Genomic DNA, 27409 nt, shown 5'->3' on the forward strand with positions numbered 1-27409 from the left:
ATTGTATTGTACTGTATTTAGGAGGCCCAACTGATCTCCTTTTTTATTCCTTGTTCAAGAAAGTATAGAAATTTATTTTATGTCTTGGATCCCAGATCCACAATCATGTAACTTTTAAATGATCTTTTTACAGAAGAGAGAGGTACCCCAATTTCTACTGCAGCAATGGATTTCTTGTTACCATATCAAAAAGCCAGTGATCCCCTTCTCAATGAATCCTACTTCTGGAAATGCTCCTTTGCATTGTGAAATTTCTAAAAAAAATATCTGTCTTTGATGAGCAGACACCCTAAACATTAGTTGGTTTGCCCAAAATCCTAAACCCTAAAATTTTATCTGGGATAAAAATTAATGCAATGTACCACTTCACTTGAAAGATGTAAGAATTATTCTAAACATCGTTTCATAATTACAGACCATAGTGTTCAAGAGAGACTTACACTTGTACAATGCCTATAATTGTACCAAATCAGGTGGCCTCTGCTTCTAGATTTTATCTGAGCCAATTACTAATTTAAGCAAACCTAACATGTTTCTTCTTTGCCCAAAGTTATCTGTAAATATTAGAGGTTTCTTAAGCATAGTCTACAAGAGTTTTGTTTATGGCCAGAAATACATTCATTGCAATTGAATGAAAAAGGAAATATTGGCTTTACTTGTTCTACAATAAGAGATGTCATGCAATACAGCAGAGGGTCTAGAGAAAGGGTGGTGTCTTTGGTGAAAGAGTTTAAATATAAATTGGATGATAATCTGTCAAGAATATTGTAATAGTAGATTCCTGCAATGGGCAAAGAAATCTAGATGATCTTTAAGATCCGGTCCAAACCTTGGATACTGACAAGTAGGTGCTCAAGTAGGTAACCACTAATATTTTTAAATATGTGTCTTGACTATACTGGAAACCATCAGGGCCTCTTTAAGGGTCAGTCATCCCATTTCCAGCATGCCTCTAGTACTCTTCCCTAGAACTTTTGAAAGGTTATATTGTAGGGCAACCAGAATGCATGTCTAAGGGTGTGGCCACTGGTAAGGCTCATTGTGCTTAGACTGTTGTCACTCTACTGAACTTCTTCCTGGAATTAATATTTGAAGGATTTGCAACTTTCTTTCTTAAAGGCATTGAATCAACATCGACAGGAGAAAATAAATCATCACACTGGATAACAGATTTTATTTTATTTGGAATGTTAACTAGGCCTGTGAAGACCAACACCCTGTTCTATATATCTTAATCTTGCAAACACAAACACAATGGTTCTTTCTGTGCTCTTGGCTTTGGATATTTGTATAAAAAAAGGCTTTCTTCTTATTCTTCTTAAGAAAGCGTGGTTCAAAGATTCCTTTAGTTAAGGAAGATCGTATCCTCAACTTTTCTCAAGGAAGTAACTGGAATGTATAAGATGCAAAACTTAGTCACTGCCACACAAAGCCACCAAAACCTTTTCGTAATCGCCCTTTGTTTCATCCTGCATGTGGGGAAAAATGAAAAGAATTCATATCCAACAAAGCCAGAGTAGTGCAAGCATGTCCCTCCTGTTCATCTCACCCCTACTTATATTCTAAAGCTAAGTTCATGCTCGATACATGATCCTGTCTCCACTTGTTTGGCTGCAACCACACAAAATAAAAACTCAGTATTTTATGTGTGCTGAAGAATTACATTAAAAACTGGGTGAACAGTTTTAATAAGAATAATAAAAAAAATCTTAATTATAAGATAAAGAACCGTGGTGATGCAGTAATTATAATGCAGTATTGCATGTTACTTCTGTTGACTATCGGCTGCCTGCAATTTGGTAGTTCAAATCCCACCAGGCTTAACTCAGCCTTCCATCCTTTCAAGGTTGGTAAAATGAGGACCCAGATTGTTGGGGGCAATAAGCTGACTCTGTAAACTGCTTAGAGAGATCTGGAAACCACTGTGAAGTGGTATATAAGTCTACATGCTATTGCTATAATAGCCTCAATTATATTACTGTTACCCCCACCCAAATACAGTCATAATATGTTTAATTCTGTCAATGGAAATAAAAATCCTGGACTCTTAAGTCCCATTGCAAACCACATAGCTACTTAGTTCTGGTTCTAATTCCTTAATCACAAAGTCTAATTCCTTAAACCCATGTTAGCCGCAAATAAAAGCAGAAATAACCTACCAAAATTGCCTGGCAGAGAGACACCCCATATTTTGCCTTGTAAAAACCTTTGATTTCATTCATATCAATTTCAGCCCGTGACACCATAATTCTGTTCAGAGTTTTAGTACGGGTTCCGGAACCCTGTGGGAGAAAAAAAAGAATAGAAATAAATTATTTTCATAATTCTTGAGCTTAAGAATTGGTTTATGAGATAATTTAAACTCTCTTTGCCTTTATGATAGGTCTCCAGACTTTCACGTGACAACTCAGAAGACGACAAAAGAGCCATTTGTAAGTCAGAAAACACCAAGGATACCGCATCAAAGAGCTACCTCAGAGAACAAAAATCCTTTGCATATTCATTCAGAAATAGACATCATAATCTTTCTGTCTGCACCCATATGAATGAAACTCAAGCCACGCCTGTCTGTACTAGAAATCTGAGTTCACACTCCACTGTTTACGCCACCTGAGTTTCTGTTAGAGGGGAATCTGTCTCCATAGAGTCAGAGAGTCCTTTTCTGATTTCAGAAAGGCCTCTACTATTGTAAGCAACATAATGAACCACTCCCAGATACTGTTTGCCAGAGGCAGATTATGAGATCTTGCATATTCCCACCAGCAAATATTTGTGTGCAATTTCAAAGGTGCTTTTTCAAAAGGCCACTGCACTTTTGTTTTTTTCCCTTGAAGATATTTTGCTTCTCATCCAGGAAGCTTCTTCGGTTCTGACTGACTGGTGGGTGGGAAGGGAAGGATTTATGTTCCTTGAAACCATTATTTCTAACTTGTGCCCAAAATTGTCTGCCTTAACTGGAAATGTAGTACGAATGGATTATTCTCTTTTTCAAGAGAAAGGATCAGAAGATTGAAAATGTAATGTTTGTGTTGGCATACTCCTTTAAAACAAAGCCCCTTTCCTGGTGGTAACATTTCTTTTACCTTCATTGCTAGATACAGCTTCTCAGCAAAGAAAGCCGGTTTGCTTACAGCACTTTTCACTGGAAATGAGAAAGAACCAAGATTATTTATGACCATAAATTAACAAAAGCAAGGTGCAAAGAAAGAAACACAATGTATTTTTCCAAAGAGTGTGATCTTATGAATAACTGCACATTACGGTTATATATAGCTAACAAAAGAATTGTGGCAGAACTGGGCAGAGAAGCAGGAAAGAAGAAACCTTTTTATGACTTTAAGAAAATAACTTTGAACTGATTAGTAAAGTTTTATCCAAAAAGTTAAAACACAGCTGGCAAAGAAAAGATAAACAGATACATGCTCCTCTGTTTTGTTGATAAAACGGAATATTTATTTATTTACACTTATTTATTTATTTATTATTTATTCTTTTTTTTAAAAAAAACACCCATCAGATATTTTTATTGCCTTCTTAGATTTACCAGTTTTCTTCTGGAAGTGATTGTATAATAATAAGATAAGACTCTTTATGCCCTTTCATACTTTTGCATGCACCAAAACTCACTTACAGAATGACAAAAATTTAACAAAACATAATACAAAATACTTGGTTGTTATTAACGTCACTGATTGACAGTGCAGGGCAAGATGTAAGGCTGCTATGCCCTCCCCAGCTTCAAGGGCAAGCCTTATTAGGTTACTAAGAGGCAAATTAATTTGTTTCTATTTTTATAGCTGTTCCTCTCAAACAAGTAAGACTGGGTTGGGGGGAAACCAGCAAAAACACACATACAAAAATGCAAAATAAATACACAGTCAGCAGCTGCTATCAAAGCAATAATAACTGGCAATAAAACCATAGAATGGCCCAAGTGACACGCTGACCCTCCATCCCCAAGAACACAACAAGAGCATTCATAAGTCAAAAGGGCCAATCTGATCTCTGGGAGAATAACATTCCAGAAGGCATAATCTTGAGACCAAATTTAGGAAGGAACACCTTTCGTACAGAAGAGGTTTACATACCAAGTGCCGTCAAGCAATTCTCAATGTCTCCTTTCAGCTCAAGGTCCAGAACTTTCTCCATGTCATGTTTGCTGTAGTTCCGGTATCTCTGAAAAACTGAAACCAAAGAGGACAATTTGAAACAGATTGTTTCCCTAACAAGTACACAGGATTGGATTATGCTGCACGTATTTAATACTTTCCCCATCTATCAAATCAAGATTATAATCTGCTATCCACTTTTAGAAAGGACAGAGACCACATGTGTTCTGGCCTAGGATTCCCCAGCAGCATGAAGCCAAGTCCTCATCCTGATAAATCCCTTTTATTTAATTTACAGTGAATTCCTCTCCAGCAAAGTCCCGGCCCACAGTTTTTCAAGATAATTCACAATTACCGATCTTTATCAGGCTTGGAGAGTGGTCAGGCCAATATCTTTCAGATGCCGCAATACTTGGCAAGAATGCAGGAATGAACTAATTGTCTCCTGCAAAGTCCCTTCTCCTTTCGCTCCCCTTTTATTCCCTATGGGAGGAGCCATTCACCGTCTACCTGTGGCCTTACTTCCAAGTCGACCCTTGTTCCTTTGCTGTTCCCTTCATCTGGCAACTCTGCGCATGCGCACATTGGGAACAGGCTCCAGCTGTTCGTCTGCCTCACTGATGTCTGACTCCGAAGGCAGCTGATAAGTGTCAGATGGCCCTGGCCCCATCTCTGCCTCTGAAGCAGAGCAATCATCAGAGCCTTCCCCAGACTCCAGGACTGGCTCATGTTCCTCCCCAACCTCCTCACTGTCCAAATCTGCTGCCAGTTCTGCTGGCCACTGGCAGGCCACAACAACATGCAAGGCTTCTGGAAGCTATACAGACTCCTGGAATCCCAAATTATGTAAGTTTGACTTAAATAAGAAGGGCCGTGCACTCCATTTCTGGATTTAAATACAGGTGGTCCTCAACTTACAACCACTATTGAACCCAAAATTTCAATTGCTAAGCTAGACAGTTGCTAAGTGAGTTGGTGCTTTTTTAAGTGACTCACTCCAGTTTTTAAGTTAGTAACACGGTTGTTAATGCATTTGGCTTCCCCATTGACTTCGTTTGTCAGGAGGTTGCAAAAGGTGATCACATGGACACTGCAATTATAAGAAATATGTGCCAGTTGTCAAGCATCTGAACTTTGATCACATGATCATGGGATGCTGCAATGGTCCTTTGTGTGGAAAATGGTCATGTCACATTTTTCAGTGCTTTTGTAACTTATGCCGTTTCTTGCTTTCTGCTTACCCCTTCGAAGGTGTTGGTTACTTCTGGTAGTGAGAATCTCAATGAAAACGTTAACATCCGTTCCTTTTTTTCTCTCTCCAGCCTCGTATAATTTCTATTACAATGAAAGAAACCATTTCAAGAGAGAGATTCCAAAACATTAGAGATATAATAATCAGATTCAAGCAAAAGACTTCGTAACAGCATTCTTTTCAGAAGGTGTCAACTGGACCTCCAACTGTGAATGAAAGGCTTGAGAACCAAGCCATTGACTGGGGTTATAAGCACAGCAAAATCCGAACTCCAAAATTTTCAGCCCCATATCTCACACTCTTCACCACTACTTTAGCTCTCATATGGGGGTGACTCTGAAAACTCAGTGATGTATGTTAAGTCTACTCCAAAGAAAAATCTTTCTGGTTTCAGGTACAACAGCTATCATTTTGCCAGTATGAAAAAGAAGAGTTTCCTTTGATCAGCTGGTGGCTGATGGCAGTTAATGTGTACCTCCCAAAATGTACCTCCCAAAAATTCAGTAGTTATTGATACTAATTTAATGTCCTGATTATCACTCCAGGGGTGGGTTCCAGCAGTCACTACTGCCAATTCGCTCATGGGTGCGCTGTGCGCATATGCGCAGTGCAATAAAAATTGCTCTGCGGATGCGCAGAAGCAAAAAACAAGATGGTGGCCCCTATGGCACCACTCGGAGAATCGGTTCAGGGGCTATCAGGCCTGGGTCACTGCCGGTTCAAGGCCGCCAAACCACTACTGTTTTGGCCGAACTGGTAGGAACCCACCACTGGTTCGCTTCCTGAGGATTTTCCGCAACTAATGGACACATGAGGAAGTTAATCACATTCAGGGATTAGATTCAGCTCCTCATTTACGAACCCCAGCAAGGCACAGCTGGATAGCAACTAATGTTATAGGATTAAGTCCTACCTTCTGACATTTTGATGTGCATTATTCCCTATTTCTTTTGTCTACATAGGCATGTGTTTCCTGCAGGATCTATCACTTCCTCTCTTGGCATGCAATTCTAATACACTTCTTTAATAGATGAGTTTGTATGAGCCATCCAAGAAACATAAGATTGTTCCTAGAAAGGATCAGCCACTGACTAACTGAGAAAAGCAAAGGCAGGAAGTAAAACCCGCAACAAAGATTCATTACAGGAAGCCCATAGGTGCCACGTCCTTTTGCTCATGCCTTTTGGTGGCTGTAAAATTTAAAGTGAGTCTTATATCCAATACTTCTTCTGGGAAATGTCTGTGGACATTCTCAATCATACAGGCCATGGTTGTCCTAAAAATGCTTTTTCCAAAAGGCAACTGGACTTTCTTGGGTTTTTTTTCTTTGAAAACATTTCACTTCTCATCCAAGAAGCTTATTCAGTTCTGTAATAAAGAAGCTTCTTGGATGAAAAGCAAAATGTTTTCAAAAGGAAATAATAGAGGGAGTCCAGTTGTCTTTTGGAAAAAGCACCTTTAGGACATTCTGCCGGGAAATGCAGCACCAAGTCCCATATCCTTTCTTCCCTGGGAAGATGGGAGGAGTGCTTGGAATGGATTCACTTGCCTGAAGGGAGTCTCGTTTTTGACAGGCAAGGCAAAACAGACATCAAAGGTAGCAATAAGTATTCCTTACCCTTGCATCATTGTCTACCAACTCTTCATTCACATGTGGATTTTCATTCCGGTCACCCTGAAACAAATCAGTCTCACTTAATTCAATATTGCATACCAGAATCACAGATCATTATTGAACCAATATGACTTCTGAACATTATGGAGTAATACAAACCTTTGCTAAGGCAACCAAAGCCTTCTGAAAATCTCCAGAAGTATCTGAGACAATGTCTTTGGCGAGATCTCTCTTAAAAGCTGCAGAAGAGAAAACATATTGAGAAAAGAGCTTCAAATGCAAGCATTAGCCATAAATTATTTTCTTCCTTACATAAGGCTTCTACATTTTTACTCAATTCCTTTTGTAATCTCCTCGGGCTTGCATTTTTAAATCATTGCTTAGATTTCACAAGGCAAGATGTAAATGATACCTTGAAAGCTTTCCATGAGAAATTCCAATTTTATCTTCATTGGAAAACTTGCAGGTTATCATAAATATGCCAAGTTATTTTCAGATGTTCAAAAACAGAATACGACTTTACAGATGTTCTATTCTTTCTTGTACATTAGTTTGACATTAGTTTTTATCTTCAATTGGTAAAAATCTTCTAGAATTTAGGGTTCTAAAAATCCTTACAGCTGGGTTTTTTTGTTCAGGTGTGCCATAAACCAGATATATAACTTCAACTGTATCAACAAATGACTACCAAAATGCTTTACATTGTTGGCTGAAGAGGCATTAACAAAATAGATCTAAGGTGTTGTTTTTTTAAGGAGTAATTTACCTTGTTGATATTGTCTGCCGACGTCTCTAATTTCTTTATTATTCCTTGTTGTCAGAATCTCAATTAAGATATCTTCATCTGTTCCAAGCCCCTGTTTGGCAATAAATCAATATACATAAGCAAAGTTTTTTTTTTTTAATAAAAGAACTTATTCCATCAAGTGCAATGTTCAGGCAGATGCAAGAAACCTTTGGCTATAAAATGTTACTGAGCTACAATTCCAGCTTTTATGCCCTTGCTGGAAATATTAGTTCACCTATAGCTACCTGGATGACAGGAGACAATAATGGAATCTTGAACTACGAAGATTAACATGGGGCTGGCTTACATTTTATATTGGCATGTACTTATTACCATCCATTTAGACTACTGCAATGTGCTCTACATGGAACTGCCTTTAAAGACCACTTGCAGGGGCTCAGCGGTTGGTGATAGGTTCCTCTTACACTTTTCTGGAGGTTTAAGGTTTATTGTATTTATATGCCACCCTATTCCCAGAGGGACTCAGGGCAGCTAACAAACCCAAGGGGGGAGGGGAGGGGGGAGCCTGCATAGGGTCTCTATTAGTTTCTGAGTGCAATTTTAAGTGCAGTTTTAATCCATAAAGCCTATTCTGGCTTGACTCCTCACTTGCAGGACTGTATTTCTCCACTGAAGTTGTGTCAAATGATCCAATGATGTTTGGGGAAGCAGCAGGTTTTTTGTTTTTTTTCAGGAGGTCAGAGATCTAAAGTCTGGAAGTGCATTTTTCCTCATTCCTCTGGAATGGCAGCTCAATTGACTCTGACATTATCTAATTTCCAGAGAAATTGAAGATGGAACTTTCCCAGAAAGCACTAGAAGTGTGACATTACTTGACTTCTGTCAATGGTTTCTTTTAGGTATTTTGATACCTTACTATGTATTAGTTTTTATTTTTGTTGTAAACCACAGATAATTTAGATTGCCGCATGGTATAAATCTGACACATAAATGTTAAACTGTTTTGAAGGCACTATGAAAAAGACTCTAAAGCTTATCTCCTTTTTTGACTGTCATCATTTGTCAAAACTACCCCATCGTTTCAAAGGAAGAATAATTCTCTATTGCTCTCCAATGCAGGTAACTCTTAATTTCTTCTAACTGTGAAACTGACTTGTCTGATAAATTGCCTTGTAATTTCTAAGAAGTTTTTTCGTCTAATATGCCAGGATCACATTAATTATACTGAAATATTTTGAGAGAAAAAGAAAGGAAAAGAGAAACAAAGAACAGAATGAATTGGATGGTTCAACATGTTTTGAAGGTGGTTTGTTTGGGAACGACAAAGAAGAAATTTGTTGAAATGGACTGATTCCACACACCAGAAAACAATTACATTAATTGCCCTTATTCTAGATTATTTCTGTCCTTGATCACTTCACTATGGACTTTGAGAATTTTTAACACCTACCACTTAATAGAACTTGGAGAACCAAGTGGGAATTCAGCCCAAAACAGTTTGCATTGTACTGAACCATGTGATTACCCTCCCTCCACCTATATTGGCTATATATTTACAGTGCAATTTTCATGGAACTCCTTCAGCTTCTTCATTGAGCACATGACAACTTCCAGCAAACATACCATTCATTCCAATGTCTCTGTAAGCCAAGAGTGTCCAATCTTGATAATTTTAAGAATTGTGGACTTCAACTGCTGAAATTTCCCAGCCGTTGGCTGGAGAATTCCAGGAGCAAGTCCACAACTCTTAAAGTTGCCAAGGTTGGACACCCCTGCTTTAACTGAGAAGGTTTCTCTCTCACTAGCAATAGCAATAGCAGTTCAACTTATATACCGCTTCATAGGGCTTTCAGCCCTCTCTAAGCGGTTTACAGAGTCAGCATATTGCCCCCACAGTCCGGGTCCTCATTTTACCCACCTCGGAAGGATGGAAGACTGAGTCAACCCTGAGCCGGTGAGATTTGAACCACCGAACTGCAGCTAACAGTCAGCTAAAGTGGCCTGCAGTACTGCACTCTAACCACTGCGCCATCTCGGCACTCATATCTCTTTAGTATAATGTCCACCCAAACTTTGAAAGACAAGCATACAGTACCTTCATAGAGTATCTAAGCTCGTCAGCATCAAATTGGGCAGGAGTTTTCAGCATAGCCACAACAACATCTTCTAGATCGCTTTTGAGAGCTTTTTTCAAAGCGTCTTCCAGAGACTATGAGAAAAAAACAAATGTTTAACAACTCTTTATAGAACTTATTCATATGATAAAACAGTATTTTCCAAACACACAAGAAAATGTTCAATACCAAACCATGTATAAGAACTTCATTCTTCCTGCCTCAAGGAAAAAGCAGTTGGTTTACATTTTTTTAATATGTATATACTCCCTTGTCTTTTGTACTCTGGACATGAGATAATCTCCTAAATAAAGCTCTTGCACTTACAAAACAAACAGTTCCAGTAGATTTGTTTAAGTCCTTGTTAATTTATCCTTGTAAAGTGGCTTTTCTTTGCTCATTCTGTTCACACCCATTCACAGGTAGGGCTTACCTGCCTGTAACTGAATGATACAGGTTCTATTTTTTTAAAAAAATAGGAGACAAAACCCCTATTTTCAAGAAGAGACTGGACAGACATTCATTTGAAATGGTATAGCACGTTTTGTTGTTGGGTGCCAAAAATGCAAGCACACACACACATGGATGCACGTGCCGGCATCCATAATGCAAGGGGCACCCCCACGTGCGCATGCACACAAAAAAAAATCCTACGCTCACCCGCCATATGTGTTGTCTTCAAGCTGGGCTTGGTATTTTCTCTCGGGGGGGGGGGGGGCAGGAAAGGCTGTTTTTGCCCTCCCCAGGCTCCAGGAAAGTCTCTGGAGCCTGGGGAGGGTGAAAACGGCCTCCCCCAGCCCTCCGGAAAGCCAAAAATCAACTGGCCGGCATGCGCATTCATGTTGGAGCTGACAACTCGCGTGTCGGCAGATATAGCTCCACATACCACCTGTGGCATGCGTGCCGTAGGTTTGCCATCATGGATATAGCATGTCCGGCTTGAGGAGAATGCTGGACTAGAAGATTTCCAAAATCCTTTCCTCTCTATTATTCTATTTTCTACCATGAAGCTCCTCAAACCTGAATCAGAACCATGAAGGTCAACTGGAAGCTATACCTCTCCTCCCACCAATATTAAAAAGCTAGTGTGCTTTATGTAGCCTGTTTTTAGAAGTCAACCATCAACATGGTAATGAATTTAATATTTTATTTATTCATCTCAGCCGTTCTTTCTCAAACTTGGCAATTTTAAGACGGGTGGACTTCAACTCCTAGAATTCCCCAGCCAGCATACTTCTGAATTCTGGGAGTTGAATTCCACACCTCTTAAAATTGCCAAGTTTGAGAAATACTGATTTAATCATACATAATATGCTAAAAGTGAAAAGTATCTATGCAAGGTATGTACTAAGGAAGTTACCTTGCCATGTGCCTGTTGATAAGCCCCTTTGATCTGCTGTCGTTGGCTATTGGTTCTTTTGGTCAAAATATTGATGATGCCATCTTCATCAACTCCTAAATCATGAATGAGGGGAAAAAATCATTAACACAAAGATAATCAATTCAATCCACACTACAACCAATGCATCAAAAGGTAACACTGTTGCTCAACCGAGTTATCAACAAGGTTGTTTTCATCAACATATTTGTTGATTGGCTGAAAATCTTTTTTTTTAAAAAAATTCCTTCCAGCAGTACATTGGAAAGAGAAATATGTCACGGGATATTGGATTCTGTCCAGCTGAAGAACAACTTTCTAAAACTAGAATGGAACTAGATTTTGGTATGAGGTGAAGAAGCCTCCAAAAATAAGTTTAGGTTTATCATGGGCCAGGTTTTACCAGAGGCTCCGAAGGAAAAAGTCCCACCAATTCATATTCTTGAGACTATCACAGATGCTTCCATTCCAAACCATCCTCTCTCTTCCTTGCTGGTCATATGGCTAAGAGTATTTTTAAGAGGTTGGAAAGAATTCCAGAAGTCACATTCTGCCTGCTTTTCCTAACATTTTAAGAGGAAATGCTTCAGTGGTGGGACTCAAAACATTTTAATACCAATTCTGTTTACATGGCTTGGTGGGTGTAGCAGGAGAAGGATACTGTAAAATCTCCATTCCCTCCTCACTCCAGGGGAAGGTTACTGCAAAATCCCCATTCCCTCCCTATCAGCTGGGACTTGAGAGGCAGAGAATAGATGGGGGTGGGGCCAGTCAGAGGTGGTATTTACCAGTTTTCCAAACTACTCAAAATTTCCGCTACCGGTTCTCCAGAACTGGTCAGAACCTATGGAATACCACCTTGCTAACTGCTCTCCTATGCCTCTATTCTCTCTAAATGCTTAAAACTACTCTTGCCTGTCTTCATCTCATCATCATTTAGGTCACAGGTGTCCAACCTTGGCCATTTTAAGACTTGTGAATTTCAACTTCCAGAATTCTCCAGTCAACCCTGATTTCTTGTAAGGCGTTGCAAAATATGGCCTCTTGCTGAATGGGATGGCTCACGTGACAACTCAAGGAAAAAGGAAACAGAAATTGTCAAGAAAAAAAATGACAACATAATTTGAACCTATCCTGCTGCAATTTTGACTTTGCTGAAACTGTCTCAATCTACCGTTCCACAAGATGCTTAGGAAAAAGCACACAAAAATGTAGGTGCATTTTTGGGTGGACCTTTCTTTTAAAAATGGGCTAAATTGGCATTACCACTGGAGAAATAAGAATCTGAGCAAAAATCAGCATTTACATTCACAGATTTTATCCTTCCTTCCTACCTTTAGCAGTTATGGCTTTGTTTAGGGCAGCCGCATCAGCTGAAGGATCAAAACTGGGATAAGCATGGACTGCTGAGCCAGTTTTAGAAGTTTTCTGTTAAGAATAAATTGAAAAATTGAAACATTCAAAAAAATCTTTCCTTGCCCAAATCTTCAAGGTACATTCAAAAATAATTATTAGATGAAAACTAAAGAATAACCTGGATGATGCAATGATGGAAACCCATTTTCACCATTTGTAAAGGAATATGCTAAGAGGCATTCATTATAATAAATAATTATAAAGCAATGATATGTTACTATTATAGCTGACTCATATGAAGAGCAGCATGATTGGCACTGGTCCCTGCTTCTGTATGAGCTTACAAATTCTATGAATGCAAAATCTTCCCTTTTTTAATATTTGTGTTTTTAGCAAGGCCCAGTAGTATAGTTATTCCATAGTATCAGTATTTATTTCAGGCTGTTCTTAAATATGAATAATCAGAAACTATATGCAGATAGTCTTTGACTTACAACCATTTAGTGACCGTTCAAAGTTACAACGGCACTGAAAAAAGTGACTTATGACCATTTTTCACACGTACGACCGTTGTTGCATGCATCCCCATAATCATATGATCAAAATTTGGATGCTTGGCAAAGAGCCATGCCGTGGTGATAATGCAGTATTGCAGGTTAACTCTGCCGCCTGCCAGTAGTTCAATCCTGACTGGCTCAAGGTTGACTCAGCTTTCCATCCTTCGGAGGTGGGCAAAATAAGGACTTAGATTGTTGGGGGCAATACGCTGATTCTGTAAACCACTTAGAAAGAGCTGTAAAGCACTGTGAAGCGGTATATAAGTCTAAGTGCTATTGCTGTTGACAATTGGCATGTATTTATCATGGTTGGAGTGTCTCGGGGTCATATGATCACCTTTTGTGACTTTCTGACAAGCAAAATCAATAGGAAAGCCGAATTCACTTAACAATCGTGACACTAATTTAACCACGGCTGTGATTCATTTAGGAATTATGGCAAGAAAGATTATAAAATGAGACAAAACTCACTTGACAACTGTCTTGCATAGCAATGGAAACTCTGGGCTCAATTGTGACCATAAGTTGAGAACTACTTGTAGAAGTTTTTATTTTAGGAAGTCAGCTAAACACTGCCTCAGTATTTTGAAACTCTTTTCTTGATCTCAGAAAGGAAAAGATCACTCCCGAATCTCTTTGGCTGGCTCATGTTTGCCTCACCATTGCTAAAAACCAGTAGAGTTCATTGCCTACTATTCTGAAGTGAAAAGCATATCAGACCTGTAAGGCAAGTCCTAAAAATAAGGTTAACACTATTTAAAAAGAACATAACCACCTATTCAAATACCAATGGGGAGCAAATAAGACAGTCTACCTTTCCCAGGTGTGTGCCACAAGCTTGTTGCTCCATTTACCAGCTCAAAAAATATGAACTGCATTTATTTACAAATGTTATGCTAATTTCAAATTTAAATTAATGTGTGCTAAATTTAAATGCATGCGTAAAAGGATTGGACAAAGGCTGCCCATACCAGAACTTATAAGTAAAGTATCAGTTGTAGAATAGGAGGAAAAAAACATCTATCATTTATGTGGGGAATTGAACACATTGATTATTCAAAGAAGGAGCAAAAGAAACTGCTGGAAAGAAAAAGGAAGAGCTATGGGCTGCTGGTCTGAGCTCCAAGCTTGGCAATTTGGTTGCAAATGTTTCATCATCATTCGAGGAGACATTGTCAGTGCACTATGAATTGTGCTTGTCTGACGATGCACACTGACGATGTCTTCTCAAATGGTGATGAAACATTTGTAACCAAATTGCCAAGCTTGGAGCTCAGACCAACAGCCCAACCCGAGCTACTTATATTCAAATACATTTCAGAAAGAACTATTTCTGGTTGATACTCTTCCCTATAGCATCTTATGATAGCTCCCATTCATTTAACTATACTTCCAACATTCCTTTGTAAAGTCAAATTGATTCGTTGTTAGAGAAACTTACAACATATTGTGGCTCCTCATCCTCCATAAACCTTGCTTGCTTCAAGAATTCAGATACAAAGGCCATCTTGATTCAACTTTCTGCAAAGGGAACAGATGGAACAGAATGAAGTGACAAACTGTCCCCCCCCCCTTTTTTTTTTTCTTTTGCTTTTTCATTCAGTAGGGAAAAGGCCTTTTACCTGTTTTAGACATTCTAATAATTAGAAAAGTTGAAGAGGATTCCTTGCCCCCTTTCCAAAAGAGAAACCCAAATTCCAGAGGGCACCAGGTTGGGAAATAGCATCATTTACTGATTTACTCTGCCCTGTTACTGGAATTAGAGAGGAATGATCAGTGGTTAAAAAAAACCCACTAAGTGAACTGAGGCTACGACTTGTACTAGATCTTAAGATCTTCTTGGTTTCAGCCATGAATAATTTTATTAAAGTATTATTAAGAACATACCATTTCATATTTTTTTCAGAACAAAATGTTTTGTATTAGCTAATTCTAATTCGAATTAGTTAAAGATTGTATGATAAAATGGGCTCAAAATATTGAAGAACCAATAATGTTGGATACATGGGAAAGAATCTGGGTAAGAAATGTGAAATTTATACAAGCTCAAAATCTGAGAGAAAATTTTTACAAGATGTTCTATAGATGGCATTTAGATCCTAAAAAGTTGGCTTCTATGTATCCGAATGTACAGCTTAAATGTTGGAGGTGTGGTTCTCTCGATGCTACATATTATCATATATGGTGGACCTGCCAAAAGGTTAAGGCATTTTGGATAAAAATATGGTGGGTCATGCAAAATATTTTTAAAAGAAGGATAAAGTTTATTCCTCAGTTATTTTTACTAGGTATATATAAGGGACTTTACAGTGGTAGAGACTAATTTGATTCTGCACCTAATAACTGCAGCAAGACTGTTGGTGGCGCAATACTGGAAGAAGGAAGACTTGCCTACAATCCAAGAATGGACATTGAAAGTCACAAACTTAGCCGAGATGGCTAAAATATCAGCATATCTTAAAGATCATTCAAATGAGAGATATAAACGAGACTGGAAAAAATGGATTGACTATATACAAAATAAATACGGGAGCAAGAAATTCCAGTTAGCCTATGCTTAAGATCAGAAATGATTTAAACTGTTAAAAGTTAGTTCAGTAAGAAGAAGCTAAGGTCAATGTAGAATGTCATTAATTTCTTTATTTCTTTTTTCTCAATAGATTTTAGACTGGGTTAGTTAAAAATCCATACCGTGTACGGGTTCTGGGAAGTCGGGGGGGAAAGGAGTAGGGGGGTTGGGGTTGGAGGGAGGGAGGGGCACACACAAAAAATGTACTTCAATGTCTTAATGATTGACAAATGATGAAATATTTGTGGTTTTTTTTAAAGAAATAAAATAAATATTTGGAAAATAAAAAAAATGTTTTGCATTAGCAAATTTTTTGCTGTTGTTTATAAATTCCCCCAACACTTGACCTATCTAGGGCAACAATCAATGCCTCTTTTTGGAAGTGCAGAATTGTGCTGCATTTTTGAAGGCATTTTGCCATCTATTTACAAGACTTAAATGTCCACCTATCTCAAACAGTGACTCTAGGTAGCTCACAACATAAACCATAATTAAAAACAGACCCTTCCCCCAGGCACTAGACCAAACATCATCACAGGTCAAACCCCAATCCTACCCAGATGCTTGGGAAAAGAGACAGGTCTCCAGAAGGCTAAAAAAGGTTGGCGACCTCTGATTTCTGGTGGGAGGCTATTCCAAAGACCTGGAGTGACGACCAAGAAGGTATGCCTCAAAGATTCCATCAAGGCGACCTTAAGGGAGGAGATCTGGAATTCACCCACCCTATCTGAATGGCAGATACCATCTGGGAGAGGCAGTCCTGCAAGTAATCTAGGCCTGTGCCATATAGGACTTTAAAAGTAATAACTGGGAACTTAAATATCCCCTAGAAAGCAACTGGAAGCCAGTATAGCTCATGCAATAGTGGTATGACTTGGATGATCCCCAAATTGTATCTCTGGACTAGTTGCAAATTTCTGATGTCTTCCAGGGCAGCCTGATTAGAGTGCATTGCGGTAATCTGAAGAAGATGGTAATTAAGACAGAAGCGACTATGAGAAGTCCCTCAGTTCAGGAATGGGCATAATTGGTGCAGAAGACAGATTTGAGCCAATGCCTCTCTAGCATTAATAATGCTACTTATTTTGGGTAATGAAATATCACAATCAAGCTCAGACAATACATTCATTCATTCTCTGGCCATGGCTCCCACCTCTTCTTCCAGCAGGAGTTGTGAGTCCAAGAGGAGTCTCAAATTGTTCCCCAGATCTGTACAAGGGGGTGTTACCATATCCAGAATCAGAAATGTCAATCACCTGATTCCAGGGGCCAAAAACCAAAATCAGTGCACCTTGCCAGCATTCCAACCAGCTTCAGGGCTTTACAGCTCCAAGCTCTAAACTATCACCTGAATAAAATCACTTGCTGGTCATGGTGTAGACACACATAATTGGTTAACATCAACATAGTGATGATACCAAACCTCATGCCAGTGGATTACCTCTCCCAGCAACTCCAAATGGAAGTTAAGTAGGAGGGGAGAGAGAGCCTTGAGCACACCAAATGGCTGGACCTCTCCTCCCCACACTAGCACTGACAGGTACTAGCCACAGAAAAAGGAAATGAATCAGTACAAAAATGTGCCTGGCCTCCAGTCTCTGGAGCAGGTCCAGCAAAATACCAGTGCAACTAATCCCTGCAACTCAACTTCACAAAGAGAGCTTGCATGTGGCTATGTCCAGGGCCACTCCCCTAAAGGCTACTAGAGATTCAAGAATAAGAGCAGCTAGGCCAGCAGCCCCGCCCCAGAATCACAGCTAGTGTCACTCTTGAAACCTATGAGAGTATGTTTCTGGGGAAGAAGACCTACATCTACGACCAACCTGATTTTGATAATGCAGGCCAGATCAGTTCTCTCATCCATAATCATCTGAGATAAGCTTTATTGCAGGCCGGCCTGGCATTAAGCAAAGGCAGCTGGAGTGCAGGGCCTCCAAAGCTGTGAAGACTAGATTTCAATGCTGAGCACAGCGATCTGGAAAGCAAGTGTTAGCTGCCCGGTTGATCTTCCCTGAGAATGGCCTGCCCGCTGCATTCCATATCTCCTTATCCAGTTACTATCTCACTGTCAATCCCTGCCCACAGCCTTCCTACTGCCTCTCTATTTCTGAAACAATCTCAACTGGTAGAATTCCCAGATCTTTTCCTGCACACAGCCAAAAGTCCAAGGTGAATGTGATCCTAAGCCTGCCCTAGGATCCCAACTGTTGGGGAGTTCATTCCGGTCCTAATTCCAGAAGGAAAATAATGGAGACTTCCCAGTATAGCCGCAGCTGATCCATATAGTTCGTCAGGTGACCACCACATGATTTAGTTTCATTCCCGCTGATGCTATGAATGTATGTATGTATTATAACTACACACACTGTAAGATCCAGCCAACTTGTACATTTCTTGGTCTGCTTTCTGGACCACTATAAACCTTTGATACTAGCTATAGAAACACTTTTAGAATTACAGTTTAATTGCATGATTGCATAAAATAGGAGGCTCAATCTTAACCTGACTAAAATGAACATAATTCAACAAACTTAAAAGTATTTAAGAAAATATTTCTAAGATTTCTACCTATTTACTCAGAATTTACCCCTCCAGGCCTTCCACAAAGCCCTTAAAACCTGGCTGTTCCGACAGGCCTGGGACTAATGAGCTTTTGTCCCCCCTCGAATGGTATGGTTGTTGTGTGCTTTTAAATTGTGTATTGTTCTGTTCGTCTTTTTTATTCCTTATTTGTACCCCCCCCCCTTGACTTGAGTTGTGAGCCGTCCTGAGTCCCCTTCAGGGAAAAGGGCGGCATAGAAATATAATAAATTCAATTCAAGTACTGAATTCCATCTCATTAATAAGTGCATTTCAGATGCAGCTGGGTATACAAGTCCATTCCAAATGAAGGGACATTATATTTTCCCTGTCATTACTCAGGACACATTAATTCTCAGGTCACTCTTCTTTGATGGCCAGAGGTAGCAGAAACTGGAAAAACCTGTCTCCCCCACCCTCTACGCCCCCCCACAAATTCCTGAAAAAACTCTTAACAAGGAAGAAAAAGCAGTATCTACTTCTGAATATACTTGTGAAAAATAAAAAGACTCTGAATAACATTCTACAGTTCTTACATTCCTATATTAAAAATAATTACCAACAAAAACTTAATAAAATGTAGTTGCCTTTCTGAAAAAAAAAGTCATATTTTATTTTTGGTGCAAAGGAATAAACATTTAACAATTGAGAAACGGTTAAGCAAGCTTTCCTTAACCACAGCATGTATGTTTTTTTAAAAAAAGAAAACTTTCCACATAGGGCACTGGGCGCATTTTTTCTGTCTTAACTCATACTTTGGCAGATAAAAATAACTCTGCTTTCCATGGTAACGGAAAAGAACAGGAAGAGGGAAAAAATGCACAGTTATTTAGAATTAAGCTACCGACTGTTACAAACAATTATAACTCCATGCAGTTTATGCAGTTTTAAATGCCTTCTACTCCCTTACTGGAAAATACAGACAAGAGAAACAGATATAAACTTACATGAATAGTCTTATAGTTCTACATTGACTTAGAAATAAATTCAAGTAGGTTATACTCTAGAGTAAATAAGAAGCTACATAAATAAGAAGCTACATACTTCTAAAACTATCAGCAAAGGACAAATATCAAAAGAGTCATACCTTTTCCTTTTCCAAAACTCAAAAACAATATTTTCCAAGCTGAGAAATGAGTCTGTGGAAAACTTTTAAGTTGTGGTTCCTACTTTTATAGACCCATCAGGAAGCCACACCTAACAACCAGTGCTTACTACTAAGAGCCCCGTGATTGGTTGCTTGGAAGGCTAAATACAGGACTTAGTCAAAAGACAAGCCTTTCAAACAAACTATTATCCACTCGCTTAAAGAAACTGAGTTCTGAGCTAATGCAGAAACTGCTGAAGGTCGGGGAATAAATGTTGTGTAATGTTCTTGGGGATGCCTTGAAGGCAATGGCATTTAACTGTCGAAATGCCTTGATAAGTTATTGCAATATACTGCATGATTTATAGTTCAACATATAGACAAATGCTTGCATAAGCTTATTGTAAGGTAGGCTAATCTGTTACAACTGATATTCAGGATGATTTCAGGATGATCTCCCAGGCTTTTCGCTACATAATATAAAGTTTCCCTTTTTTATATATTTAACAGATATATACAAATTGCAGTTGATTCAGTGTAGAATTTATATTTTGATTCTCCAAGGAAGCTTTGGCTATTTAGATCATACCAAGAGTATGTATCAGCATCATTTCTATAAGCAGTCCTTGAATTTACCACCAAATTTGGGACCAGAACTTCTGTTGATAAACAACACTTATGTTAAGTGAGTTTTCTCTGATTTTATGATCTTTTTGCCATGATTGCAGAGTAAATCACACAGGCATTATCCGAATCTGGCTTCCTCCACTGATTTTGTTTGTTAGAAGCCAGCTGGGCTAGGTCACAAATGGAGATTGCAAGATTTCAGGGTGCTGCAACTGTCATAAATACGCAATGGTTGCCAAGTGCCGGAATTTTGATCATGTGACTGTGGGGATGCTCCAATGGTTGCATGAGGACACATAATGAAAAAAGTGTTAATTTTCCTTTTTTTTAAATCCGTGATAACTTTGAACAGTTGCTAAATGAATGGTTGTAAGTCGATGACCACATGTATTGAAAAGGTTGGTTTTATTATATTAACACTGGGAAACTCTGAGGCTACAGCATAGGTATACAAATGCTGCAAGTTTTGTCTAGATCAGCTTTAATCAGGATATCCATCAATTACATAGGATTTCAATATCCACAATTCCCATGTGGCATAATCTTTAACCTGAAAAATATGAGGTTGATGGCTAATACATCTGAGATGTAACAAGTTGGGGATGTTTATCCAAGAGGTGGGTTGCTACCAGATTGGCCCAGATCGACCAAACCGGTAGTAGCAGTGGCAGGAAGCTCCACCCACCCGCCCAGATACTTCTTTGCATGCGCAGAAGCTTCACGCGTGAGCGCAAGTATGCACGGGAACACGCCCGAACCAGTAGTAACAAAATTGGCAACCCACCACTGTCACACACCCATATCACCAAGACATCTTGGTATCTCACAAACTATTCAAGTATAGAACTCAACCCACTTTTCTTTTACCACTTTTTAGAAGCAAGATGGGATTTGTTGTTTTGTTTTTGTTTTCTGTAAAATATGAAGTTAAAAATGCTTGAGCTACAAAACTGTAAAATGGAGAATGGTTGCTTACGGGCTCCTAGATTAGTGAAATCTTACCCTATCCAATATAAGTGGAATAGAAAAAACAAATCTATAGCTAAAGCTAATAACAATTGTCTAGGGCAAATCCCCTTAGCCAACTTGCCACTGCCAACTTGCTATGGGACAACCAGCCATGGCCAATTTGCCATGAGACAAGTTACTCTAATGCCTAAGAAATGGTGGAATAAAATTATTAAATGAAGGAGGGACAAAATAAAATGTGAATGACAAAAATTAAAACATTTTTAAAATTTATTTTAAATAATTAAATTGAATTGTTGAATTTGCTGTTACGATTCCTTCATCATTATAGGAAATATGGAGCACTGTAAGATTTTTTTCATGGATAGGTAAAGAAAAGGCACCCAATTAGCTATGTTCTTGTCTGTCTGTATGTCTGTATGTCTGTCTCTCTCTCTCTCTCTCTCTCTCTCTCTCTCTCTCTCTCTCTCTCTCTCTCTCTCTCTTCCCTCCTTCCCTCGCTCCCCCCCTCTCTCTGTCAAATGGGCAACTATCACTTGTCAAAAGGACAAATATTATCTGTCAAAAGGCAGTATGTAAACACATAAGCTCGGGGAGATAATATGAGTTCATCCCCACACCATCATTTCCAAACTTCATCTTTCACCCCAGAGAATTTCTAAAGCAGCAGGATCTAGAACAAGAAAGTATCAGATCTTGGATGAAAAAAAGCAGCCAAGGAAGAAAAAAGATCAATGCAACCTCAGAAGCTTCTCCTTTCTAATTCTAATTTTCTGGAAACAGAGCTAAGGTGGGTGTATAGCTTTAAGGAAGACATGACTGCTTCACCCTAGGCCTCTTCAAGTGGTGTGACTCATGTGATTATAACAGTGCAATCTCTGTTAGAAAATCAGCAGGCTTTGGACTGCAAGACCTCCGTCTTGTTCCTCTTCTTATGTTCCCAACAACCTACCCTAACTCTTCCGCGTGAGCAAATCAGAATGTTTAAAGGATGAAGAATAAAGGATGTTTAATGAAAATGCACAATTGTAGTGCAAAATTATGGCTGAGCAAACCCTTCTCAATTTGTCACTAGTTTTTATTGTGCAAGAAGCTGAAGCTACACTTATATTATTGTTGAATTAATGTATAGTAAAATGTTTCAAAATTGGTTTTGTTGGTTGCAACAGAGGTTAAATCCTTTTCCATCACCATGATTCTCTTCCAAGTTATTTGCTGGATGAGACACAGTTGGACTGATGCACATTTTCCAAGTATGAGCAGGAACTGAGACAGCAGCAAAGATTAAAAGCAATCTCTTTTCTTCTCACTTGAGTTGTCATTCGTATCTCCTCCCCTTTAGCCAACTTTTTCTAAGGATGTGGTTAATGCTAAGTAAACTCTAATGAAAGAAAAATAAAAGGCCAGATTCAATCTACACAATGCTAGTGGACATGATTAATTTATAGCACAGTCCTAGAAGTATCAAAACATGCAAAGCTTGAAGTTGTGTGTAGAATTGCGGGTGTGTAAAAGGTTTTCCCAAACTCCTATCTAAGTTACCTGTAGACCTATTTAAGTTGAATAGATGCATCTTGGGTGCTGAATCATTATGTTTGTTAAGAATCTAACAAACAAAGCTTAAAGCCTCCTGAATCTGAAAGAACAAAAAAAAAACCATTCTAGAAAAAGATACTTGCAGGAATCAAGCTCATCTATTCTATCTATCTTTTATTAATACCTAAATATACTCTAGAGCAGGGATGGGGAACAATAGCCCTTTTATGGCCTCTGGACTTCAACTCCCAGAATTCCTGAGCCAGCATGGGAATTCTGGGAGTTGAAGTCCACAAATCATAAAGGGGGACATAGTCTACCGTACAGGAACCTCTCCACTGTGTTGTCATTCTTTTAATTAGCTTCATTTAATTCTTCTAATTAGCTCAAAATATAAGCGACTGATTTACCAGTTACCGACAAACTGAGTAAGCTTGGTCTTTGGTTTTTATATAAGGTGCAAAGTACCTACACTCCTTTTAGTAATTTTAGCTCTTTCTATTCAATCTCTTTCCCAGGGGTGGCTTCTGCCCGGCTTTACTGCTGGTTCGCTCACGTGCATGCGCAGTTCAATTAAAATTGTTCTGCGCATGCACAGAACTAAAAAAAAAAGATGGTGGCAACAGCAACGAGGGGACTGGTTTAGGGGCATGGCAAGCCTGGGTCGCTGGCGGTTCCAGCAACCCAGGCTGCCATACCACTACCAGTTTGGCTACACCGGTAGGAACCACCACTGCTCTTTCCCTCTGACACTAACAATCCTGATATGTCCGATTATTAGGCTGTGGAAGTTTCTTTTCAACTACAAGGAAATGAATGAATTTCCAGTTACTTCCTGGAGCCCTAAATCTGATGAAGAAGCCTGGGCAAGGCTGCCTTCTTCATTCAGCTCCCTAAATGAATCATTAGGTCTTAGATAGTCCTCCCTACCCAGCTCTCTAAGGAGACAAGAAACAAATTGGATCCCACTGAAGAAAAGACAGGCTGCCTTTAAGCCTTGCTTCAAGGAGGAGCGGTTTCTGTGACTCAGAGGCACTCCTAGCCTCTGTCTCACAAATACCAGCACTCCCTTTCTCAGCTCTTGCCTTTTGTGAAATTCCTCTGCTGGGCTGACATTTAACAAATGCATTTGGTGTGGCTTGCAGGGGCAAAGAACATTAGGAAATTGCAAAAGGAAATGTTAGTCTGGTTTTCCCTCCATGCTTTGAGTATGTTGCACTTCGATTCAACTCTGCTATAGAAATGGCTAGTATATACTGCTGTGTGAAAATAAAATGTTGAGGTTGTAATGTTATCTGCTAATGTGCTAAAAAAAGTTGAAAGTCGGTCCTTTTTGTCTCCCGCCCTCTTTATTCCATATTTTTTCTTTTCAAGTTTTTTATTACTTTTTTTTTAAAAAAATGTATTTTATATGCTGATAAACTAATAAAAATGTATTTAAAAGCCTCAACTCAGTGGGGCCACAGACTAGGGTCTCTTATCCCATCCAATCATGTCTAAGTTTTAGACTTTACCAATGCATTGGGAGGATCACTTGGTTTATTGTGTGACTGTGTAAGAATTTATACAGGTGTTCCCCAATGTTGTCTTCTGGGTAACTTACATTTTAACTCTATAGTGCAGGGGTATCAAACTGGTGGCCCCTGGGCCAGACGCAAAACCCGCAGGCCACGCCCACCCCAGCTCTGTGAATGGGAAAAATGTCATGAAATGTCATGTGATGGCAACGTGACATGGCGAGTTTGACACCTATGCTGTAGTACATGACTCTCCAATTTAAAAAAAAACGCTACTAGGAAAGGCAGATTGGATGTATCAATTGCCCAGTTATCCATTTGTAGTCCTGCTGTGTAAAGCAAAAATTTGCAGCATTAGTATTTTGTAGAAAGGAATAAGGAAAGCACTCAGGAAAATCAGTCCTTGGAATATAATATAGCAATGAAAACTTAATGCTGTTGCTTATGCTCCCCCCATTTTTTTAAATGTGGCAATATATTGCTTATGGTAGCCTACTATTTCCAATTTATAGGACAGTAAATTCTCAATGCATCCATAAATGGGCCAGTTGCTGAGTATCCAAAAGACGGTCACATGATCGCGGGGATGGAGAATCATCAGAACTTCAAATCAGGTTGTAAGTAGTTTTTCCAGGATGTGTTATGACTTCAAATGATCTCTAAGTGACTGGTTGTAAATTGAGAACAACCTGTACATATGTATAAAGCTTCATTCCTTCAAGTTTTACCATTTTCAGTTCAATCTTTACAAATTTCTTTTTAAAAGATTTATTCTACTGTAGACATTCTTGTTTCCAAAAACCATTGTTTTAAAAGAAGTATCTTCAGGCTGCAAATAAACCCTTTAAAGTAATCGCACGATTGCTGGCCAGATAAGAAACCCAATTCCCCATAAGAACCGTGGCTTTGTTTCCTACGGAAACAAAATCCTATTCTTTTTCAGGTCTCTTGAATTTTTAAACATGCTCTGTGTCAAATTCTCCCCCATGATGTCCTTTCCTTTTTTTCTGTTTCTAACCTGAATGGACCCATTATTCCCAACTTGCAGTTCATTCACCATGGCAGAAGGTAAATTTGCTCTAGCTGTTTTCATTGTTGCAGTATCTTAAGGAAACAATTTGCTCAACAGAGATATTATCTTAGTATATTGGGAGTGGCAAGGTTGATATGTGTGTGTAATCTTTGTTTAATTCCAGCTGGTAGTTTGTAAAAACTGGGTGTCCCCGCTGCCTGAAATAGCATAAGAATAACAGGTCTTCTCATAGCTTGAGATTATAATAGGAATCTATCTGGCTAGCTCCTCTGTTTCCCATTATATCTGCCCCACCAATTTGATCTGGCAGGGCGATCACACACCAGGTTCCTTTGATTAAACAATGCCATCTGTCAGGATCTTGCAAGCAAGCCTCCTCTATTGTTAAGATCCACTTGGCTCCCACCTTACTGGTGTCTCGGAGGCCTTGAAGAGCTGGATGTTCACTCTGATCTTCAATTTGGATGTTTTCCAAACTTATGGGATCACACGGGTGTGTTTCTTGATGTTGTCAGGTTTTTGTCTTCTTTTGTTTCTGTGTTGATAAGGATGTTACCCATTGAGTCAGGTCCGATTCTTGCAGATTGTAATGGCCAGGTCTCTCTACATCTTCTGATCTTACACTACTTTCTCGGAGTTGTTTTCTGTGTTAACTGATATTAAACTGAGTTGAGTCTCTGTGTTACTGTTCTATCACCCCCACTCCCTGTGCTTTTACTTTGTGAGCCACCATGAGTCAGTGGGAGTCCAGCTGTGTAGAAATTTAATAAATAATTTTGAGTGAATAAATTCCTGATTTTCATTAAGAATGTACAGCCTGGGCCTCTGATTTGTATATATTTCAAATGGGAGTTAATTCATGAGTAGGTCATTCCTGACCATGTTCTCAGCCACACAAATATGTGAAACAAGAAAAACCAGTAGTTTTGAAACAAATACTTAAACTCCCCTTTATTAAACTGAAACTCCTGCATACTTAAAACAGTAAAAATATTTAAAGTGGTATTAGGGTTCTTTAAACTACACCTAGGATTCAATATAGAAAAGGGAGGAATTAGATGCTAATTTCAAGGAGACTAATTCAGGACCCAAACCTTATTGTCCTACATATGAAATAGTTTTAAAAGATATTTCTAAAGATCAGGGTTTGCAGTGAAATGCAATATGCTTCCCCCACCGATGTTGCAATCCATTCCTCAGTTTGCTGTGGCAGTCAAAACCAGCAATTGCATTAAAACACAACCTTGGCGTTGATGAAATATTATTAAGGGACATTGTGTTTTGCTTGTTTGGCAAGAAAATGAGCAAAATTTGCTTGTTGTTTCTGACAAATGTAGCAAGTTCTTCTACTTTAAAGTGAGGAAATATATTTTAATGAAATTTTTACTTGGTATCAACTGATTTTGAAAACACATCACAGACTGTTTCTTAAAATAACTAGGAATTATTATTTTTACCTAGTTAGCATCAGGCACTTAACACGAAAATTATCCATAATATTTACCATTCAAAATGAACAACGAAGGTTAAATTAGTGTGAAGAGAACTGAAATATCAGTGGTAATTTTGATATTAAAAACTCTAATGGATTCTCTTCCTCATGGGCTATTTTAGCTTTACTATCATAGATAGTAGCAGTTCAAAGTCATTTATGCTCTGATTGAAATTGGGAAATATGTCTGCAATTGCCTCTTACAAATACATTGAGACATTCTGTCGGCTTACAGATGCTAAATAAGGGGAAGTAAGAGGAAAGGAGTAGTGGACTCTGTAGTAATAAGACATAAAAGTGGGAAGCTTGGTAATAATGACTTTCAGTTCACAGTTTATAATGTCAACAACTCTTTTACCCTCTATGCAACTGAGTCCACATAGCATTTGTAAAGCTAAAGCCTTGGAACAGATCAGTTGCTTATACATTCTTCTTTGATCTTTTTTTCTTCTAAACCTGAATCCTAAAATCAACCTGTGAGGGCATGAAGAAAAACAGAACCTTTGTAAAAGAGAATAAGGATTAGGAAACCTAGCCTTGAACAACTGCATTTTTGCAATCTAATGGAATGGAAATAGTGCTTCCACCCAGCACTTAATATCGTGCTGCATTATTAAGCAATTCCAGTTGTTGATGTTTCTCAAATGTTCATTCCAGCGTGGATCAGCAAAACTCCATCACATTATTAATTTCTATTTTCTCTCTTGTAACAACTATTTGTGTAATTACTCAGAATTACGATATACTTTCGAAGATTCTTGAGAGTCCTTTGGGTGGCAAGGAGATCAGCTCAGTCAATCCTAAAGGAAAGAACAGATCCTGAAGCTGAAACTCAAATACTTTAGTCAGTTTAGCAATAGCACTTAGCAA

At 38.8% G+C, this 27409-nt stretch overlaps 2 protein-coding genes across 2 annotated transcripts in view; one reads left to right on the plus strand and one right to left on the minus strand.

The window, feature by feature from the left end:
• Positions 1 to 27409, plus strand: part of LOC148045417 (uncharacterized) — a 69128-nt gene that overhangs the window by 7037 nt on the left and 34682 nt on the right. Inside the window, exon 2 of the mRNA XM_087715987.1 lies at positions 2384 to 2432. Coding sequence (XP_087572113.1) covers positions 2384 to 2432 — 49 coding nt within the window. The remainder of the gene's footprint in view (positions 1 to 2383; positions 2433 to 27409) is intronic.
• Positions 1165 to 19420, minus strand: ANXA1 (annexin A1). The gene is made up of 13 exons (XM_087715986.1): positions 19366 to 19420; positions 14571 to 14650; positions 12551 to 12644; positions 11199 to 11293; positions 9820 to 9933; positions 7743 to 7833; positions 7136 to 7215; positions 6980 to 7036; positions 5351 to 5444; positions 4089 to 4184; positions 3084 to 3142; positions 2160 to 2282; positions 1165 to 1469 (listed from the first exon to the last, which is right to left on the minus strand). Exons 2-13 carry the CDS (start codon positions 14634 to 14636, stop codon positions 1413 to 1415), a joined length of 1026 nt encoding a protein of 341 aa, XP_087572112.1. The 5' UTR covers positions 14637 to 14650; positions 19366 to 19420; the 3' UTR covers positions 1165 to 1412.

The sequence above is a fragment of the Thamnophis sirtalis genome, unplaced genomic scaffold (genome assembly GCF_051295495.1).
Source record: "Thamnophis sirtalis isolate CommonGarterSnake01/CBP01778 unplaced genomic scaffold, rThaSir2_p1.2 scaffold_5, whole genome shotgun sequence".
Taxonomy (NCBI): Eukaryota; Metazoa; Chordata; class Lepidosauria; order Squamata; family Natricidae; genus Thamnophis; species Thamnophis sirtalis.